Here is an 18436-nt window from a genome sequence, read left to right as displayed (position 1 = left end):
CCAGGAATCGAAACTGGGTCTCCTGTATTGCCGGCAGATTCTTTACCAACTGAGGTACACGGGAAGCCTGTAACACACATGGTTCCATGATTAAAAATCTGAGTCAGGATCGTTGTAGTGTAATATCACTTATCAGATTGATATGTTTCTGTCTGAGTTAGGTGGTTATCCCTAAGGCAAGTCCCATAGAGTAGCAGTATTCAGATCTCCAAGCAATCAGAGCTTTACGAGGACCATTTCTGATCCTGGCATTCATGGCCCTCCATAATCATTTGTAGATTAGGGAATGCATACAAATACACAAGATTCAGAGAACAAAAATGTCTTATAGGAAGGATAGAAAATTTTAAATTCCCCTTTCTCAGGAAAGCAAATCAAGATTAGGTAGATTAACCTTAATTCACAGCTCAAAGAAACGACTGCAGTTTTTTGCTGGATTCCTCCCCCACCACCTCCATTCTCCTTATGCATGAATCTGTATGAATTGTTTTTACTGTTAAGATTTAACTGTGTATAAAATTTTAATGTATGTTTTCCTATCAAGTCCTATATTTTGGGGTTTTTCTATATTCATAAAAAATCCCAAGATATATTAGAAAAAAAAAAGATTAAGTAGATTAAATGGCTGGAAGCCCAGTAGCATTGCTTTGAAGATGAAATAAGAACAATGGAACTATCTTATATTCATTTTTACCAAGTTCCATTGTTAGATAACATGGACAGAGAGGTCCTGAAGGCTTGGACAAGACAGGAGAAATCCAAGTTACTTTTAGGAAAATAATGTGAAAGCCCAGAGAGAGGTTATCAAGTTGGAATCTTTGCTGGTGGTTCCCCTCCCACCACATTCCAAGAAAGAACCCTCAGTCATTATGGGGTATGATGCAAGGAGCCCTAAATACCATGGGAAAATGCAGCAATTAGTGTGTTCTAACCTCAGGTGATAATGCTGCTCCCCTGCGGGCTCCACGTGGGTTGGCCAGGCCCAATTCATCCAGACTGAGGTACAACGTAACCAATGGGTTTAATTTAACAGCGGACAGCTACTGAGCACCTACTCTGTGTCAGGTACTGAGATAAGACAATTGATAGGCTTTCTTCACCTGTCCTTCTAAGGACTCCCAAAGCTGATTGGTTCTGGGATTTGAATTCCTGGGCTTTCTCGGAAGCTTCCCTATTTTCATTTTCTTTCTCTAGTAGAGGGGGTGTCCCAGTGGTAAAGAATCTGCCTGCCAATGCAGGAGACGCATGTTTGATCCTTCAGATGGGAAGATCCCTTGGAGAAGAAAATGGTGACCCACTCCAGCATTTTTGCCTGGAGAATCCCATGGATAGAGGAGCCTAGAGAGCTACAATCCATGGGGCCGCAGAATCAGACATGACTGAGCATGCACACAAGTCCCTAGGAGAGAGCATTTAGAAGTGGCCATCAGAGGAAAGTAGCATCTAGACTCCCTGGTAGTGTTGTCGCTTGTTCCCTGCTTAAAAATGAAATATAAGAAAATTAAAGTCATTAACAAACAGAAGAATAAAATATAAATAGTTTTCTTGTCCTAGACTTGTTGGAATCAGGAGGGTGTCAAGGTGGAAATTTCAAAGAGTTAAAAGGCACAAAATCATAAAGAAAAAGAATTATTTTGATTATGTAAAAATTAAAAATTATATCATAGATACCAAAAAATATTAAAAGGCAAATGACAAAATAAGAGAAGTGCAAGGGGTTAATGACATTAAATATGAAGAACTTTTACAAAGCAATAAAACCAAGTTAAAGAGCCTAGAACCAAAATGAACAAAGCATGTGTGTGTGTGTGTGTGTGTGTGTGTGTGCGTGTGCGCGCGCTCAGTCGCTCAGTCATGTCCAACTGTTTGTGACCCCATGGACTGCAGCCCGCCAGGCTCCTCTGTCCACAAAGCATATAATTAGATAAATCACTATTCAAGAAATTAAATGATCAATACATTTTGTATTGCTAATAAAAAGATGAAAATTAGATTCTTTTTTCCTCTCCCATCCAATTAACCAGGATAGAAAAAAAAGTATTCTTTGTTGTCAAGGGTAAGATAAAATAAAACAAGGGTAAGATAAAATTTATATCTCAATTTTTAAAAAAAAATTGAGATGTAATTCCTGTATCATAAAATTCACCCTTTACAAATTCACTGGATTTTAGCGTACTCACAAGGTTGTACACAGAGAAGGCAATGGCACCCCACTCCAGTACTCTTGCCTGGAAAATCCCATGGACGGGGGAGCCTGGTAGGCTGCAGTCCACGGGGTCGCTAAGAGTCAGACATGACTGAGTGACTTCACTTTCACTTTTCACTTTCATGCATTGGAGAAGGAAATGGCAACCCACTCCAGTGTTCTTGCCTGGAGAATCCCAGGGACAGGGGAGCCTGGTGGGCTGCCGTCTATGGGGTCGCACAGAGTCGGACGCAACTGAAGCTACTTAGCAGCAGCAGCAGCAGCAGCAAGGTTGTACAACCATCCCGATTGTCTAATTTTAAAACATTTTATCATCACAAAAAGAAATCCCATACCCATTAGCAATGAGTCCTGTCTCCCTTTCCCCCTGGCAACTACTAATCAACTTTCTGTCTCTATGGATTTGTCTGTCCTGAATATCTCATGTAATGGGATCATGCAATATGTGGCCTTTTGTGTCTGGCTTCTCTCAGGATAGCATGATGTTTTCAGGGTTCATCCATGTTGCAATATGTATCAGTACTTCATGCTTTGTTTTTCCCCTTTCAGTTTTATTGAGATATAATTGACATCAGCACTGTATCAAGTTTAAGGTGTACAGCATAATGATTTGACACATAAACCATGAAATGATTAGCACAATAAGCTTAGAAAGCATCCATCATCTCATATGGTAATGAAATTTTTTAAATAGAAAATCTTATTCCTTATGATGAGAACTCTTAAAACTGTTGTTCTCTTAACAGCTTTCATATAAAACTGTTAATTATGTTTATCATGTTGCACATTACATCCCTAGTACTTATCTCATAACTGGACGTCTGACTGCCTTCATCCAGTTCCCCCTCCCCGCGTTCCCCACCTCTGGTAACCACAGATCTGATCTTTTTTCTATTTAATGTGCATTTGTTTGTTTGGTTTTGAAGTATAGTTGACCAACAACATGTTATACAACTTAGTGAGTTCATCAGTCAGTTCAGTTCAGTTGCTCAGTCGTGTCCGACTCTTTGCGAGTTCATATCTCTATACATTTCAAAATGATCCCCACAGTAAGTCTAGCTATGATCTGTCACCATGTATAGGTATTACATAATTGTTGACTATATTCCCCGTACTATACATTTCATAACTGTGACTCATTTATTTTTGCAACTGGAATCTGCGTCTCTTAATCTTCCTCAGAAAACCTCCTCCCTTCAGCCCTTTTGCCTCCAGCAACCACCTGTATCTTGACTGTTTTGTTATGTTTGTTCATTTGCTTTGTTTTTATATTCCACATGTAAGTGAAATCATACATTATTTGTTTTTCTCTGACTCATTTCACCAAGCATAATACCCTGTACATTTATCTATGTTGTCACAAATGGCAAGATTTCATTTTTTATGACCAATATAATATTTCATTATAAATATATATATATATATATATACACACACACACATGCTAAGTGTGTGCCAAGTCGCTTCAGTTTGTCCGACTCTTTGTGACCCTATGGACCATAGCCTGCCGGGCTCCTCTGTCCATGGGATTCTCCTGGCAAGAATACTGGAGTGTGTGTTTATATATAAATAAATTACATCTTCTTTATCCGTTCATCTATTACTGGGCACTTAGGTTGCTTCCATATCTTGGCTGTTGTAAATAACGCTGAGAGGTGTATTTATCTTTTCTGATTAGTGCTTTTGTTTTCTTCAGACAAATACCCAGGAGTGGAATTGTTAGTATGATAGTTCTATTTTTAATTTTTTGAGGAACTTCCGTACTGTTCTCCATACTTGCTATACCAATTCACATTTCTACCAAGAGTGCACAAGGATTACACTTTCTCCACATCTTTGCTAACACTTAATTGTTGTCGTTTTGATAATAGCCATTCTGACAGGTGTGAGCTGATAGATCATTGTTGTTTTAATCTCTGATGATCAGTAGTGTTGAGCATCTTTTCATGTACCTATTGGCCATCTGTATGTTTTTTTAGGAAAAATGTTTATTCATATCCTATGTCCATTTTTAAACCAAGCTGTTTGTTTTTTTGCTATTGAGTTATATGAGTTGTTTATATATTTTGGATACTAACTCCTTATCAGATATATTGTTTACAAATATCTTCTTCCATTCAATAGGTAGCCTTTTCAGTTCTTCATAGTTTGCTGTGCAAAAGTTCTTTAGCTTGATGTAGTCCCATTTGTTTGTTTTTACTTTTATTTCCCTTGTCTGAGTAGACATATCCAAAAAAATATTACTAAGACCAATGTTTTAGTACTTCACTCCTTTTTATGGACAAATATTCCATTGCATGGATAATATCACATTTTCTTTTTTCATTAATCAGTTGATGGACATTTGGGTTTTTCTACTTTGTGGCTATTATAAATAATGCTTCTATAAACATTCATGTACAGGAATTTTTGGTTTGTGTCTGTGCATGTACATATGTTTATAATTTGGGGAGGTATAAACTTAAGAGTCAGAGAAGGCAATGGCACCCCACTCCAGTAGACTTGTCTGGAGAATCCCATGGATGGAGGAGCCTGGTGGGCTACAGTCCATGGGGTCGTGAAGAGTCGGACACGACTGAGCGACTTCACTTTCACTTTTCCCTTTCATGCATTGGAGAAGGAAATGGCAACCCACTCCAGTGTTCTTGCCTGGAGAATCCCAGGGATGGAGGAGCCTGGTGGGCTGCCGTCTACAGGGTCACACAGAGTCGGACAGGACTGAAGCGACTTAGCAGCAGTAGCAGCAGCAAACTTAAGAGTAGAATACTGGTTTATATGGAAACTGTATGTTTACCTTCTAAAGGAACTGCAAGACTGTTTTCCAAAGCGGCTACACCATTTTATATTCTCACTAGCAATATATAAAGATTCCAATTCCTCCACATTGTTTCAAACACCTGTTATAGTTCACCACTTTCAGTATAACCATCCCAAGGGGTGAAAAGTGTTAATTCCTTATGGTTTTGATTTGGATTTCCCTCAAAAAAGCTAAGATCATGACATCATCCCATCACTTCATGGCAAATAGATGGGGAAAAAGTGGAAACAGTGACAGATACTATTTTGGGGGGGCTCCAGAATCACTGTGGACAGTGACTGCAGCCATGAAATTAAAAGACACCTGCTCCTTGGAAGAAAAGCTATGACAAACCTAGACAGGGTATTAAAAAGCAGAGATATCACTTTGCCATCCATGGTCTGTATACTTAAAGCCACAGTTTTTCCAGTAGTCATGTACAGATGTGAGAGTTGGACCATAAAGAAGGCTAAGCGCCAAAGAATTGATACTTTCCAACTGTGGTGCTGGAGAAAACTTTTGACAAGGACATGCTCTTGGACAGCGTGGAGATCAAACCAGTCAATTCGAAAGAAAATCAACCCTGAATATTCATTGGAAAGACTGATGCTGAAGCTGAAGCTCCAAAACTTTGGCCACCTGATGGGAAGAGCCAACTCATTGGAAAAGACCTTGATGCTGGAAAAGATTGAGGGCAGGAGGAGAAGGGGACGACAGAGGACGAGATGGTCGGATGGCATCATCGACTTAGTGGACATGAGTTTGAGCAAACTCTAGGAGATAGTGAAAGACAGGGAAGCCTGGCATGCTGTGGTCCAAGGAGCCAAAAAGAGTCGGACATGACTTAGCGACTGAACAACAACAATGACTTATTATGTTGATCATTTTCCATGTGTTTATTAGCCATTTGTGTGTCTTCTTTGGAGAAATGTTTATTCAAGTCATTTGCCCATTTTGAAGGTTGTCTTTTTATTGTTTCACTTTAAGTGTTATTTATATATTCTGAATACTAGACTCTTATCAGATACTTGATTAGCATATTTCTTCCATTCCACAGGTTTTAAAACTTTCTTGGTAATATCAGTTGAGGCACAAAAGTTTGGTGTCGTATACAAAAATCGACTGTTAAATCCAAGGTCATGTAGATTTACTCCAATGTTTTCTTCTAAGAGTTCTAGGGTTTTAGCTCTTATTTTTAGGTCATTTATTTATTTTGATTAATTCATATAAGAAGGAGTCCAACTTAGCTTTGGTTTTGGGGGGTTTTTGTTATTGTTTGACATGTAGAAATCTAGTTATCCTAACATCATTTGTTAAAAAAAAAAAAAAAAAACTATTCTTTCCTTATTGAATGGATTTGGCATCTTTGTCAGAAGTTAGTTGGCCATACCCACACACTTATGGTCAATTAAGCTACAATAAAGAAAGCAAGAATATATAATGGAGAAAAAACAGTCTCTCCAATAAGTGGTACTGGGAAGACTAAACAGTTCCAAGTAAAAGAATGAAATTAGAACATTTTCTACCACCGTATACAAAAGTAAACTCAAAATGGATTAAAGACCTAAATCTAGGACCAGAAACCATAAAACTCCTGAAGAAAACTTAGGAAAAACATTCTTTGACATAAGTTGTATTTTTTTTGGGGGGGGGGAGGAATATGTCTCCTAAGTCAAAGAAAACAAAAGCAAAAATAAAGAAATGGGACCTAATCGAACTAAAAAGTATAGCAAAGGAAATCACCAACAAAACAAAAAGACAATCTACTGAATGAGAGAATATATTTGCAAATGATATGATCAATAGAGATTAATATCCCACATATATAAACAGTGCTAACTTGCTCTGTCAAAACAAACCACTCAATTAGAAAATGGGCAGAACATCTGAATAGACATCTTTCCAAAGAAGATATATAAATAGCCAACAGGCACAGGAAAAGATGCTCAACATCATTAATCATCAGAGAAATACAAATCAAAACCACAGTGAGATATCACCTCACATCTGTCAGAGTGGCTAGCATCAAAAAGACCACAAATAACAAATGTTGGCAAGGATGTGGAGAAATTGTAACCCTTGTGCACTGTTGGTGGGAACACAGATTGGTGCAGGCAGCCTGGAAAACAGCATGGCAGTTTCTCAATAAACTAAAGTAGAACTACCATATGATCCAGCAGCTCTACTCCAGGGTATATATTCAAATAAAACAAAAGCGCTAATTCGAAAAGATGCATGCACCCCAATGTTCATAGCAGCGTTATTTACAATAGCCAAGATATGCAAGCAGCCTGTGTCCATCGGCAGATGAATGGCTAAAGAAAATATGATATTCACACACACACAGGAATACTACTCCATCCTAAAAAAGAGTGAAATTTTGTCATTTGCAGCATCATGTGGATGAAGGGGATTAACGCTTAGTGAAATAAGTCAGAGAAAGACAAATACTGTATGATAAAACTTATATGTGGAATCTAAAAAATAAAATAAGCTAGTGGATACAACAAAAAAGAAACAGACTCACAGAGAACAAACTAGTGGTTACCAGAGGGGAAAGGGAGGGGGAGGGGCATGCTGGGGGGGGGCAAATTAAGTGGTACAACTATTCTGTATAAAACAAATAAGCTACAAGGATTTATTATACAGCACAGGGAATATAGTCAATGTTTTATAATAACTATAAATAGAGTCTAACCTTTAAAAACTGCAAATCACTATTTTGTATACCTAAAACTTATATAATACTGTAAATCAAATATGCCACAAAAAAAAAAAAAAAAACCCCACCTGATTGATGGACTGACTGATGTGGTCAAAGCCGTGGTTTTCAGAGGTTTCATTGTACTATCACATTGATTTCCATTTGATAAAAATTAAAACATATGTTGGAGAAGGCAATGGCACCCCACTCCAGTACTCTTGCCTGGAAAATCCCATGGACGGAGGAGCCTGGTAGGCTGCAGACCATGGGGTCTCGAAGAGTTGGACACGACTGAGCGACTTCACTTTCACTTTTCCCTTTGATGCATTGGAGAAGGAAATGGCAACCCACTCCAGTGTTCTTGCCTGGAGAATCCCAGGGACACGGGAGCCTGGTGGGCCACTGTCTATGGGGTTGCACAGAGTCAGACACGACTGAAGCAACTTAGCAGCAGCAAAACATATGTTACCCTAAAAAAAATCACTTGGCCACAGATATGTGAGCTTATTTCTGAGCTCTCTATTTCATTGATCTACATGTCTATCGTTATATCAGTATCATACTGTTTTGATTACTGTAGCTTTCCATAAGTTTTTAAATCTGAAGTGTAAGTCGTTTGATTCTGTTCTTTTTCAAGATTGTTTTGGCTATTCTAGGCCTCTTGAAATTCCATACAAAGTGAAGGATCAGCTTTTCCATTTCTGCCAAAAAAGTTATGGATTTTTGATAGGGATTATGTTGAATCTGTAGACTGCTTTGTATAGTATGGATATTTTAACAAAAGAAAGTACTCCTATCCATGATGAAGAGATATTTTTCCATTTAATGTCTTTCAGCAATATTTATCCCACAAGTCCCATTGCCTTGGTTAAAATTGCCTTAATATTTTACTTCTTTGAATACTATTGTAAATGGAATTGTTTTTGTAATTTCTTTTCAGAAGTTTTCATTGCTAGCTTATAAAAATAACAGATTTTATATGTTGATCCAAGGAGAGATAAGAAAGCCTTCTTAAGTGAACAAGGCAAAGAAATAGAGGAAAACAGTAGAATGGGAAAGACTAGAGACCTCTTCAAGAAAATCAGAGATACCAAGGGAACATTTCTTGCAAAGATGGGCACCAAAAAGGACAGAAACAGTATGGACCTAACAGAAGCAGAGAATATTAAGAAGAGGTGGCAAGAATACACAGAAGAACTGTACAAGAAAAGATTCTAATGACCTGGACAACCATGATGGTGTGATCACACACCCAGAGCCAGACGTCCTGGAGTGTGAAGTCAAGTGGGCCTTAGGAAGCATTGTTATGAATAAAGCTAGTGGAGGTGACAGAATTCCAGTTGAGCTTTTCCAAATCCTAAAAGATGATGCTGTGAATGTGCGGCACTCAAGTGCCAGCAAGTTTGGAAAACTCAGCAGCGGCAACAGGATTGGAAAAGGTCAGTTTTCATTCCAATCCCAAAGAAAGGCAATGCCAAAGAATGTTGAAATTACTGTACGGTTGCACTCATTTCACATACTAGCAAGATTATGCTCAAAATCCTTCAAGCTTGGCATTAGTAGCATGCGAACCAAGAATTTCCAGGTGTTCAAGCTGGATTTAGAAAAGGCAGAGGAACCAGAGATCAAACTGCCAAGATCCGTTGGATCATTGAAAAAGTAAGGGAATTCCAAAATATCTACTTCTGCTTCATTGACTATGCTAAAGCCTTTGACTATGTGGATCACAACAAAATGTGGAAAATTCTAAAACAGATGGAAATACCTGTCTCCTGAGAAACCTGTATACAGGTCAAGAAGCAATAGTTCGAACCGGACATGGAACAATGGATTTGTTTCAGAATTGGGAAAGGAGTACTATAAGGCTGTATATTGTCACCCTACTTATTTAATTTATATGCCGAGTACATCATGCAAAATGCTGGGCTGGATGAAGCTCAAGGTGGAATCAAGACTGCCTGGAGAAGTAATAGTAACTTCAGATATGCAGATGACACCACCCTTATGGCAGAAAGTGAAGAGGAACTAAAGAGCCTCTTGATGAAGGTGAAAGAGGAGAGTGAAAAAGCTGGCTTGAAACTCAGCATTCAAAAAACGATTCTGGTTCATTTCAGAAAACTATCAGAAAACTCAACATTCAGAAAACTCCAGGGGATAGAGGACAGGGAAGCCTGGTGTGTTGTAGTCCATGGGGTGAAAAAGAGTCAAACACTACTGAGCGACTGAACAACAACTTGTACCCTGAAATTGTTGAATTTTCTTATTAACTCTGGTGGTTTGTGTGTGTTCGTGTATTATGTAAATATAATCCTAAAGAATCTATCTGAAGATAATCATGTTATCTTTGAATAGAGATAGTTTTACTTTTTCCTTTCCAGTATGGACGTCTTTTCTTTCTTTTTTCTTGTCTCAACTGACCAGGTTACAACTTCCAGTATAATGTTGAGTAGCTACAGTGAAAACTATCTTCAGGGGAAAGCTTTTAGGGTTTCACTATTGAGTATGATCTTAGCTGTGAGTTTTTCATAAATGTACTTAATATACTTAATCATGTTGGAAGTTTTACTTCTTCATTTTTTGAGTTTTTTTTTTTTTTTTTAAATCATGAAAGAGTATTGGATTTTGTCAAGTTCCTTTTCAGTGTCAGCTATGGTTATATGGTTTTTCCCCCATGTTCTATTAATGGCAGGTATTGAATAGATTGATTTTTCTACTGTTGAAATACTCTTCCATTCCTGAGATAAATCCCATTGGTCAAGATGTATAATGCTTTTAATATGCTATTGGATTCAGTTTGCTAGTATTTCATTGAGAATTTTTGTATCTACCAGCTACCCTAAACCACCACACCACCCAAGGCTACTGAAGTCTTTGTGGTTTTTAGATCTGATGGTTTCCTTCAGTCTTTATGCGGTGAGAACTGTTGGTCATTCCTTCCTTTGACAGTTGTTAATCATTGACTCCCTTGTCCCGGAAATGCTCTTTCCTCTTGGTTTCTGAAGCAGTACACCTTCCCGTTTTTTTTCCTCTCATTTCTAGGTGATACTCCACTTCCACTGGCAATTCTGATCATCTTTTTAAGTGTTTTATTTCTCAGGAATCCTTTGGAAGATCTCAGTGACTCCCTCCACATCCACCAAACTTCAATGATTGTTTTTATGCTCGAAATTCCCAAGTCAGTGTCTTCCAGATAAGGCCTCCTCTGATCTATGTTTGGAGCCATCTTCTGAACGACTCCTCTGGAATGTGTTCCAGGGAGCTAAATAGCCCCCAGGACTCACAGGTCTTTCGTGTTTGGGCCTCTGCTTACCTGTGCAGGAAAATTTCAGGGGCATTTCAATCTTAAGGAAAGAGGTACAGCGTTCATTTCATTTCCTCTGGATCCTGAGTCCCAGTTACGTTGTTTCTAGATCTTCGTGCTTGATCGAATTCCTTAGTCTTTTCCTTGTGTCTCTCTTTCTTCATTTGTAATGTGGGGATGATACTTGGTATGAAGACTAATGATAATGAAGAATGATTATGTAAGTAAAGGTCCTGACTCATAGTAAGTTTTAAATAAATAGCAGCAATTTAGTAACAGTATTGGTCAGACATGATGACACACAAGGGAACCGAAAACAACACTAGCTGCTCATCATTTCTGCTGACACTGATTTATGCTTCCGTCCATTTTTATTCTGGGTGGAACCTGAGCAGCAAATACCAGATGAAGAGTACTAGAGCTTTGCTGTAATAATTCTACTGGGTTCAATCTAGGGGTTTATCACTATTACAAGATCATCTTTTGTTTTAATAATTAAGCCTCTTTTGGTCAGTGATCCAAAATTGAATGTCATTCTGCTGTATAGAAAACTCTATTAATTAGTGTGCTTTTTATACACTCATTTTGCCTTTTCATACTGTTCATGGGGTTCTCAAGGCAAGAATACTGAAGTGGTTTGCCATTCCCTTCTCCAATGGACCACATTCTGTCAGCCCTCTCCACCATGACCCGTCTGTCCTGGGTGGCCCCACACGGCATGGCTTAGTTTCATTGAATTAGACAGGCTGTGGTCCATGTGATCAGATAGGCTAGCTTTCTGTGATTATGGTTTCAGTGTGTCTGCCCTCTGATGCCCTCTCACAAGGCAAAATGATAGGATACTGAAAGAGGAACTCCCCAGGTCGGTAGGTGCCCAATATGCTATGAGATGGCTGGATGGCATCACCAGCTCGATGGACATGAGTTTGAGTAGACTCCGGGAGTTGGTGATGGACAGGGAGGCCTGGTGTGCTGCGATTCGTGGGGTGGCAAAGAGTCGGACGCGACTGAGTGACTGAACTGAACTGATAAACTCATTGCTTGCCTTAAGGTGACCATCACCTATCCACTGATTTTCATTTATGTACTTGTAGCTTTCTATTTCATCTGTGTTTCAGATTCTGGCTTTAACATTCATGAAACAGAATGGGAAATACATTCATTAAAAATTACATGAGAATTTATTACAAGAGAAAGTTGGGAAGTCTCTGCAGTTAGTGCTTTGAAATGATGAATTGCTTTGTTTTAAATATTTAGACACCCATCAATGAAATATTTGTTATTTTCATAGTTAAAAATCAGTTCAATAATCAATTATTAAAGCTCTGATAAATACTTGAAATCTTTCAATCAAGATCAGAGGAATTTTTAACTTGGAGTAAGGTATTGTAATGGAAATTTTACTGACTTTTTAAGGTTCCTTTTAAAAACTAGGTGTCTGTTTTATGTGAGTTCTTTGCTAAAATCATTTTTAAATGCCTTAAAAATCACTTGGACTTGATAATTTGAAAAAAAAATTGATAATTTTTTGATTATTTGAAATAGATAATTTGAAAAAATTATCTTCTCCCAGTTCTTTAACAGAAGGAAAGGGTACCCTAACTTGGGAGTGCAGTTGTATTCAAGTCTTAGTAACTTCATTCATTCATTTGTAAATTGTTAGGCGGAAAAAAAGTACAAATTTTGTAAGGTCTACCTCGACACGTACGCTGTGATGAAGGGAATGATGTTTGAAATGCCGGTTTTCACATCCCAAGCTCTTCGGCGTTCGAAGAGTTAAATCCGGGCTTGACTTGAGTCCTCAGCCCGGGAAACCCCCGGGGTCCACAGGAGCGCTGCCTCTCCCAGGGGCGCCGGAACTGCCCGGCTCCCGGCGAGGGGCGGGCCGGCTCCTCCCGGCTTCGCCCGGGACCCCGCCCCCGCGCCGGCACTACCGCGGCCTCGGCGGTAGCTGCTCCGGATGATGCAAACAGTCACTTCCCGCATCCACTCCCCACAGAGGCCGCGGAGTCGGCGGGAGCCGGGAGCGCCGCCGAGCCGCGCGCCATGGGCAACATCCAGAAGAAGCTGACGCGCAGGAGCGAGGGCGGCAAGCGGCCGGAGAGGGGCGCGCCGCGGCGGGGCCGGACGCCAGGGGCCGGCGCGGACAAGCGCGATCGACCGCGGGCCCCGGCCCCGGCGGGCGGCGGGCGGGGCGCCGGGGAGCCCGCGGCCGGCGCGTCCCCGGGACCCGCCGCGCCCCCGCCGGGGTCCGCTGCCCCGATGGGTCCCGCCGCCCTGAAGAGCCAGGGCAACGAGCTCTTTCAAAATGGGCAGTTCTCCGAGGCGGCGCTCAAGTACTCGGCGGCGATTGCGCAGCTGGAGTCCGCAGGTGAGTGGGCTGCGCCCGGCGGTCTCCCCGGCCCCTTGCGAATGACAGGCGCCCACTGCGTCCGTTCCCTTCCCGCGAACCGAGGGCAGGGCGGATGCGGCCGAACCTCCGGGCGCGCCGCGTGTGCCCGGGGCGGGGCGCGTGGGCAGCTGCCGGTCACGGGCTTGGCCTCCGGCCAGCGCGTACACCGGCAGCTGCTCGCAGCCGCGTTAGCCGCGGGTGTAGGACCGCGGTGCCGCCGGAGACCTCAATCTTCTGCTGAACTGTGATTAGCCAATGGATTGTAACCATTTAATTAAATGTGATTTTTAGGAAGTGGAAGTGCAGCCGATCTAAGTATCTTATATTCAAATAGAGCAGCATGTTACCTCAAAGACGGAAACTGCAGTGGCTGTATTCAGGATTGTAACAGGTAAACTGCCCGTTTTTCAGCTTTGTCAACAGATTATCATTTCAGTGGGATGAATGCAGTATTTAATACCCTTCTAACGTTTCTGCGTAAATCTGATTTTTTATGACATTGAAGGTGCGTTAATTGGTTAACACATAAAGCTCATACATCCTTTTACATATATGAAGACAATTATAGAAGATGTTTGTGCAAACTTCTTTTATTTCTTAGCTACCACCTTAATCATACTCTTTCCACATGGATCCCAGAGTTTTGGAGAAGCCTTCTGACCGGAGTCTCTGCCTCCTCCAATCCACCGTGGCATCAGGATGACTTTTCCTAAAGCATTATTTTGTGCAGACTGTTTCAGCCTGTGTTCAGTTGCCCAGTATGCTGTTGCAGATCATTATAATCTCTGCTTCCCTGGTGGCTCAGGTGGTGAAGAATCTGCCGGCAATGCAGGAGGCCCGGGTTGGATCCCTGAGTCGGGAAGATCCCCTGGAGAAGGGAAAGCCACCCACTCCAGTATTCTTGCCTGAAGAATTCCAGGGACAGAGGATCCTGGCAGGCTACAGTCCATGGGTTCGCAAAGAGTCGGACACTACTGAGTGACTAACACTTTGTCACCACACTGCACCCCTCGCCCCTTCCCCTCCCGGCAACAAGCTTTCTGCTCTCCTTTGGTCTGTATGTGTAATGCCCTCTGCAAACTTTGCTTCAGGAATCTTTCCTCAGCTTGCCCCTCCTCTCCACTTTCCTTGTCACCTCAGACTTCATGGTCTTCTGCATGGCTGGAACACTTACTGCCACTCTCACACCTGTAGGCCCTTATGTCACCCTCTGCAGAGGAATTTCAACTCTCTGAGGTCAGGGATTGCGTGTGCATCCCTCAAGCACAGTAGTCACCCATTGTACTCAACAAGTTACATACTGAGGTGGATGAATATATTTACATAAATAAAAAGTAGCTTTTTACATTTTTTTTAACCATTAAATATTAAGCCTGCTTGAGGAGCCCTTTGGGAAGAAGTTACTGTTTATTGTTGTTCGGTCACTAAGTCATATCCAACTCTTTGAGACCCCATGAACTGCAGCACACCAGGCTTTCCTGTCCTTCACTATCTCCCAGAGTCTGCTCAAACTCATGTCCATTGAGTCGATGATGTCATCCAATCATTTCATCTTCTGTTGCCGCCTTCTCCTCTTGCCCTCAGTCTTTCCCAGCATCAGGATCTTTTCCAGGAGTTGGCTCTTTGCATCAGGTGGCTAAAGTATTAGAGCTTCAGCACCAGTCCTTCCAGTGAATATCCAGGGTTGATTTCCTTTAGGATTGACTGGTTTGATGTCTGTACTGTCCAAGGGCCTCTCAAGAGTCTTCTCTAGCACCACAGTTTGAAAGCATCAATTCTTCAGCACTCAGCCTTCTTTATGGTCCAGCTGTCACATCCGTACATGACTACTGGAAAAACCATAGCTTTGACTATATGGACCTTTGTGGGAAAAGTGATGTCCCTGCTTTTTAATACGTTGTCTAGGTTTGTCGTAGTGTTTCTTCCAAGGAGCAAGCATCTTTTAATTTCATGGCAACAGTCACTATCCGCAGTGATTTTGGAGCCCAAGAAAATGAGATCTGTCACTGTTCCCATTTTTTCTCCATCTGTTTGCCATGAAGTGATGGAGCCAGATGCCATGATCTTACTTTTTTTGAATGTTGAGTTTTAAGCCAGCTTTTTCACTCTCTTCTTCCACCTTCATCAAAAAGCTCTTTAGTTCCTCTTCGCTTTCTGCCATTAATGTGTTACTGTTAGTGCATCTAAAAAATAAGAAGCTGCAGGTACTGGTGTAACCTTCACAGTCTCGATTTACCACCGTTGTGTGGTATAATTATTAGAATTACTCCCTTTCACTCTTAGAAGCCCTAGTTTGCACAGGGGCATACATGGACACCTTGATTATAAGGTGAACAATTTTTTTTTCATCGACAGTATCAGTTTACATATGTGGGTAAAAACTTGCTGGTATCTATGCCTGCAGTTTAAAAAGAAAGCTGCAAGCTGCTTGTATTTTTTGCCAATTTTACATATTCAAATTTAAAATAAATAATATTTATATTCACTTTGGTCTGTCTCGACATCATCAATGGTTGTGCTAGCTCACAACGTGTTCAGGATTTGGGGAGCTGGTTGAAGTCAAGTTGGTAGTTGAAATCTGACATGATTGGAGTACTACTAATACTATGAAAATTGGCAAATGCCACAAATCTGGGTCTTTTTCTCAGGAGAGCCAGCTGTTAAACGTTTGCCACTGCCCATAACTAACAACAAGACCAAGTAGATTTGCATAGTATCAGGCACCTTGCGATTTGCAGCTGAGAGCCTTTCAGTTCAAGTGTCTATTGCCTAATACATTACCCTTCAGATGCGTCTCAGGTCTTCCTTCAGTGAGTTCAGTACTCCGGTTAAAAAACAGTACACTTAAGTGAGATGGTGTAAGTGAGATATGGTGTAAGACATTTTCTTGCTAAAATGTGTTGTGTTTCAGTGGAGACCCAGGAGGAAGTCACAGAGGACACTGTTGAGTCTGGAGTGGAGTTTTGTCTTGAAGGACAGGAGGATTGCCTGCCGGGGAGGGAGGAGGCAGAGGGGAAGGTTTAGGTGAGGGGTCCTTAGTGAAAGGCTGTGTTTTCGGCCAAGGAATCTGGCTCTGCTGGTCAGTACCGACCTTTCTAGAAACCGACCTACTTAGATGTTTTCTTTGATACCTGACATATGAGTCTCAGCATAAGGTGACTGGGTGATTGGGGTGATTTTACTCAAAAGCAATGATTCTCAAACTCATTTTAATGCCAGGGAAACCATGATTTGCCTTTGGGGACATGTTGAAGTATGGCCGTATTGAAAACCAGTTATTAGCAGGAATATATCTCTTTTCTCTTCACCTCAAAAGGTTACATACCTTTTAGAGAAAGCCTGTGTTTTAGTTTTTCAGTTAATTATCTTTGCTCCTTGGAGAGTTGTTGCACAGACTTTTATTACAAGTGGTAGCAGGTTTCAAACAGTGAAAAAGAAAAATTCCCTGGGAGCAAAATTTAAAATAAGGGGGAACCTATGAAATAACTTTCATAGATTTACTTGTGAAATAACTTTTTATGCATTTTGGGGGGGAAAAAGAGAGAGAGAACACTAGCACATCTTGACTGAACTTAGGCAAACATTAAGCAGATATTGCAAAAGAAGCATTCAGCATAGTTACTAGACATACAGTAATTGTTCCAGAAATGTTAAAGCTTTGAGGATGACAGTGGTGACATGCCAGCCCCTGTCTGCACCAAGTACATGCACAGGAAAGCAAACGGAACTTCATCCTTTCAGGTTACAGAGGTTAACATGAATATTTTCCCCTACGATTACTATGTTGTGCCCTATTTTTTCCCTAAATGACAAGATTAACTTGTTTTTCAGGAATTAAGCAAATTAAATATCAGTTAATTTGGCTTATTTTTAAAATAATAATTGAAGGAGCACTAGAAGTATTTAGTTTGCTCAAATTCACATCCTCTGCTATCCCCTTCTCCTCCTACCTTCAGTGTTCCCCAACATCAGGGTCTTTTCCAATGAGTCACCTCTTCGCATCTGGTAGCCAAAGTATTGCAGCTTCAGCATCAGTCCTTTCAGTGAATATTCGGGGTTGGTTTCCTTTAGGATTGACTGATTTGGTCTCCTTGCGGTCCAAAGGACTCTCAGGAGTCTCTCAGCACCACAATTCAAAAGCATCACTTCTTCAACACTCAGCCTTCTTTATGGTCCAACGTTCATGTTGGTACATGACTTCTGGAAAACCATAAAACAGTTCTCGTAATTGTTTATCAGAAGATGTTAAAAAACATCTTCACTGCTCCCAATCTGTCAGAGAACCTTTTTGAGTTATCTAAATACATCAAAACTCTTTCCCGGACTTTTCATGGAGAGTATTTCGACAGACTCAAATGAATGCTGTCTAGTAATTCTGTTTTTGCTCATCTTTGCTTCTCTCTGATGGACTTGAAATTAGAAGGCTCTTTTAGATTCTTAACTGTGTTAACTTGAATAGTTAAGCTCTTGTAAACTCTGATTTAAAAGTTCTCTGTGTGTTTATGAATAGATGTGCTTTTCTTTTTTTCCTTTAGTGGAATTCCCATTCATAAGCTCACATTCATTTTCAGGATTGTGGTTAAAAAGAAAAATTTGCATTTACTCAGCTGGGAAGTGCTATAAATTAAATGCATCATCTCATTCAGCTTTAGATTCCACGCCTACCTCAGGTCCATCTTGTGGATAAATAGCTCCTTGGGCATTGGAAGTCTTTGGTGAAACGGGGGTAGTCTTGTGTCTGTGACCTATATGTATAATGAGTGTTCATGTAGTTACTATCTCCTAAGCATTAAACTAAGGTGGATTTAAGACAGGGGTACAGGTGATAGATCCTGATACCCAAAAACCTGTTTTCTAGTGTTTGAGTGTTTTTAATAGACTTTTAAAAAAACTCTTACTGGTTACAAGAGTAACACATACCTATTACGGAAAAAAAAGAATTTTAAATCCAGTACAATGCAAAAGAGATTGTTAAAATCATCCCCAATCCTAGTACCTAGGCAGAGCAAAAATGATTCTTTTTCAAAGAAGTGATG

The 18436-nt window shown here is 40.6% G+C and overlaps 1 protein-coding gene across 2 annotated transcripts in view; it reads left to right on the top strand.

The window, feature by feature from the left end:
- The window catches only part of SPAG1 (sperm associated antigen 1), an 87635-nt gene that overhangs the window by 47168 nt on the left and 22031 nt on the right, over positions 1 to 18436 (top strand). For both annotated transcript variants that reach the window (XM_025001876.2, XM_059874376.1), the window contains 2 exons: positions 13008 to 13379; positions 13692 to 13791. In XM_025001876.2, the coding sequence (XP_024857644.1) occupies positions 13008 to 13379; positions 13692 to 13791 (472 nt within the window). The remainder of the gene's footprint in view (positions 1 to 13007; positions 13380 to 13691; positions 13792 to 18436) is intronic.

Source organism: Bos taurus, chromosome 14 (genome assembly GCF_002263795.3).
Source record: "Bos taurus isolate L1 Dominette 01449 registration number 42190680 breed Hereford chromosome 14, ARS-UCD2.0, whole genome shotgun sequence".
NCBI lineage: Eukaryota > Metazoa > Chordata > Mammalia > Artiodactyla > Bovidae > Bos > Bos taurus.
The sequence above is the reverse complement of the archived record's forward strand: the minus strand, read 5'-3'. Positions and strand labels throughout refer to the sequence as shown.